General features: G+C 37.4%; 1 protein-coding gene across 1 annotated transcript in view; it reads right to left on the bottom strand.

Annotated features, from left to right (window-relative positions):
* The window catches only part of LOC107088647 (cell wall protein DAN4-like), an 18,013-nt gene that overhangs the window by 4,665 nt on the left and 9,379 nt on the right, over positions 1–3,969 (bottom strand). The window contains exon 3 of the mRNA XM_015380950.1: positions 1,170–1,885. Within this exon, the coding sequence (XP_015236436.1) occupies positions 1,170–1,885 (716 nt within the window). The remainder of the gene's footprint in view (positions 1–1,169; positions 1,886–3,969) is intronic.

Raw genomic sequence — 3,969 nt, 5'->3', positions numbered from 1 at the left:
CAAAAAAGTACTCCAGAGTGTTGTTCAGCATGGGGGTGAGTAGAAAATGAAGGCTAATCATGTTTTGGGTGTACTATTCCTTTAAGATATGAAAAAGTTTGATTCTGAAATAGAGCAAAGTAATCAAGAGATGCACCCAGACTTATTTTATTTTCCTTATTCAGAGCTGCTGCACCTCAAATGGTGTGAGAGCTGTTTTTTCTGATTGTTTGAGACTACAAACTGTTAAAAAGTAAAAAAGTCTGGCAGATAATCCAGAGTCCCTGACTCAGAAGAGTCAATCCTTATGGCCTTTGATTATTATTTTTTTTAATTTCTTTCTGCTTCAGATCGTTTTTTTTACAAAGTATTGACACCAAATATTGGTTTAACATTGTGCCACCTCTTGGAATGTATGTTTTCTCTCATCTGTTGAAATAGTATTTAACAGACAAGATATTCAATCAGCTGATGAGTTCAAAGAAACTGGGATTTCATTATTGTCAGCTATGGTGATTTCAAAGTAAATCCTCCTAAAGAGCCACTTTCCGAATTAACCTTTGCTTGCCACACTAAAACCATTTAAAAAAGAAACAAAAAAACAAAAACCAACCCATTGGACTTTGTTTCCAAGTTTGAAGACGTTTCGTTTCCCATCCAGGAAGCTTTTGTAATTCAAAATGTCATAATTAGCATTGAGTTTGAAGCTTTTATATGGTAGCCAAGAAACCACGCAAATTGAACCAAAAGAACGGATCCACCCCTACAAATGGGGAGTTGTTTGGGTTATTTTTAGCCTGCAATACCTGATACTGGTCTATGCCTCTGAAAGGGGGGTCGTTAGGGGTAATTGTTGGCCTGGCTACCCAAGGGGGATGGTTTTTCCCCTGCATGGGGTTGGGGATGATAGCTGGAAGGAATCAACTCTATTGCGGCGTTGAATTGAAAAAGCTTCCTGGATGGGAAGCGAAACGTCTTAAAACTTGGAAACAAAGTCCAGAGGATTGTTTTTTTTTTTTACTTTTTTGAAATTGCTATGACCTGGATGACTGAGAATCTTTACCAGCAAATGACAGTAAAAGCAGAAAATTCAAATAAGAGCATCTTGATATAGAAAATAAGAATGAAATAAAACAAAGATAAAATGGAATAATCCAAAGGTTCATTATGCAGATTATTTGTTCACTCACCAGAGCGATAAGAAACAGGAGGAGCAGCAGTAGAACCAAAGCAGCCAGAACCAGCAGGGCAATGGCCCATCCAGGAACCCCACCGCCGCTGCCGCTGCTGCTGCCGCTGCCGCCGCTGCTGCCGCTGGGGGCAGTGCTGGTTGTAAGGCTGGTCGTTGGGTTTGTGGTGGGGTTGGGCCTCTGTGTCGTTGTTGGGGTTGTGCTTGTAGTGCTTGAAGTAGCGGTTGGGTTCACAGTAGAAGCACCTGTGACATTATTGCCTGTTGATGTTGAGTTTGTACTGGGAGTTGTGGTCAGGTTGACGGTGGATGTACCATTGACATTATCCACTGTTGATGTTGAGTTTGTACTGGGAGTTGTGGTCAAGTTGACGGTGGATGTACCATTGACATTATCCACTGTTGATGTTGAGTTTGTGTTGGGAGTTGTGGTCACGTTCATGGTGGATGTACCTGTGACATTATTGACTGTTGATGTTGAGTTTGTACTGGGAGTTGTGGTCAGGTTTGAAGCAGTTGTTGAGTTTGGGCTCAGGGTCGTGGTCATGTTTGTCGTTGAGTTAGCTGGAGTTGAGAGGGTTGTACTCTGGTTTGTTGCCATGTTTGAAGTAACAGAAACAGTCGAGTTGTTAATTGTGTTTGCGTTCTGGGTCGTGGTGGTGTTTGTTACAGTAGCATTCTGGCTGCTGGTCACTGAGGTGGGGGTCTGAGCCGATGCTAACAAATAAAAAAAGAAAAACAGATGATACATAAGCAAAATTAAATCTAGGTTATATTTAATTCATCATAATCAACCAAAATATTTTCTATACTTTAAATTTTACACGTCTGGAGATGTAATTAGAAAATAAAAAAGAGAATGAAAACTTTGAAAGCCTATTAATGCTTAATTATTGATATTTTTCTATTTTCTAATTGTCAAGTTGAACGGATCATCTTTATATCGCCATTTTGCCATCAGTATTTTGGGTTTCATCTGCTGACTGAATCCAGCTGCAAGAAAAGGATATTTTAGTCTTTTTAGACTTTAGACAACTTTAAAGCAGAGCTGTGTCATTTTAAGCCACCGGGGGCGCTAAACCTAGTTTGGACCAGCAGATTGAGAAATCATGGAGTTTCTAGTAAAGAAAAAAATACTGAACCTCTCTGGATTAAATTGAATCAGAGAACCAACAATATGTCTGATCAGGCAAATTTCATATTTGTTTTGATGCATTTTTTTTTGTTCTTGTTTTTGGCTTTCTGGGTCCCATGACTAATTCAGTAATATATCCACCCCTCTAACGCTTACATGGGTGAGTTTTTAAGAAGGGCAGCCTGCACAGAGCATGGATAGGTAGCAGGTGCATTTTATTGACCTGAAAAATCATTATGATAGCTCAAAATAAGATAATACTAGTTACAAAATGACTTAGTGTTGCTTAAATTCAAGTTAAATACAATTTCTGGTTCTTATCCTAAAGTTGGTNGATAGCTCAAAATAAGATAATACTAGTTACAAAATGACTTAGTGTTGCTTAAATTCAAGTTAAATACAATTTCTGGTTCTTATCCTAAAGTTGGTAAAAATGCAAAAAAAAAAAAAAAGCAATCAAACAATCTGCCTCTATGTAATGCAATGTAATGCATTGCAGACGTGCACAGCGCCCCCTACGGAACAAGATGGATAGCCCAGTCAGCAAGGACCTGAGGAAGAGCGGCTGCTGACGTCACTCTGCTGCCCCCGCCGCTCAGAATATTTTTTCGTTTTCGAGTTATGGACAGTACTTTACAGGCAGACTACGAAAACGAAAAAGCAATGTCCGCTGTGTTTTCTCTTTGATTATGGCATAAAATGTGCAATCTTAAAGAAGAAAATGCAAATGCAAATAGGAGGATTGATTACTAATTTCATTTATGAGTCAAGTAATGCAGCCACATTCTTAAAATATTTAAATTTTACATTTCAAATAGAATTTTGGTATATATTTGCTGGGGTACATTTTGAAAAATAAATCTCTTTTCTTTTTCATTTTAATTGAGTAAAAGGATGAGCAGTGTTAAAGAAGAAAATCAAAATGCAAACAGGATTATTGATTACTAATTTCATTTAAGTCAAACTATTCAGCCACATTCTTAAAATGAAAAAGCATTTCTGAAAATGCTTTTTCATTTGAAATATGGTAATGATTTGCTTCCATAAAATGTATCCTTATCCTCTTAAAAATGGTTCACAATTTGTTTATCACAAAATCTTTTTTTCCCCTGATAAAGAAAATTAATACCATAACACTCTCTTGCTAGTATATGGTTTTAGTTTTTTCAAGAAGAAAGAATTATTGGAACCTGGAGGAAATTGGAAAAAATGATCATGATGAGTCTGTTAAAAGGCTTTTTCCAATTAGACATCTTTTTTTTTTTTCAGATCATCTAGTGCGTCATTTCCTGCTTTTGTTTTCTCTCGCACATATTTACATTTGATCACTGCTGCATTTTAAAGAATGGTAATGTTCTTAAAGCTATACATAACCATTTTTTGTATAAACTCTGTGTAGTCTAAGTCTAAGTGTCTAAGTTACAGCTAGAGTAAATGCAACTTAATTTCGTCATTTCTTTTACAAAGAGCGCTGCTCAGGTAGTTTGTACACTTTAAAAGAACATGTGCTTCCTTAACGATAGCTGGCTGGATTCAAGCCAAGGGCCTCGATATATTAACCTGACTCCGCAAGATGGACTTGCTCCGCATATCCATCTGGAAACCTTCCGTTGAAGTAATTTTGGGAAGGGGCGAAAATACTGGTTAGCTGATTGGCCTATGTTGG

The sequence above is a fragment of the Cyprinodon variegatus genome, unplaced genomic scaffold (assembly GCF_000732505.1).
Source record: "Cyprinodon variegatus isolate N-32 unplaced genomic scaffold, C_variegatus-1.0 Scaffold225, whole genome shotgun sequence".
Classification (NCBI taxonomy): domain Eukaryota; kingdom Metazoa; phylum Chordata; class Actinopteri; order Cyprinodontiformes; family Cyprinodontidae; genus Cyprinodon; species Cyprinodon variegatus.
This window is presented reverse-complemented; position numbering and strand designations above follow the sequence as displayed.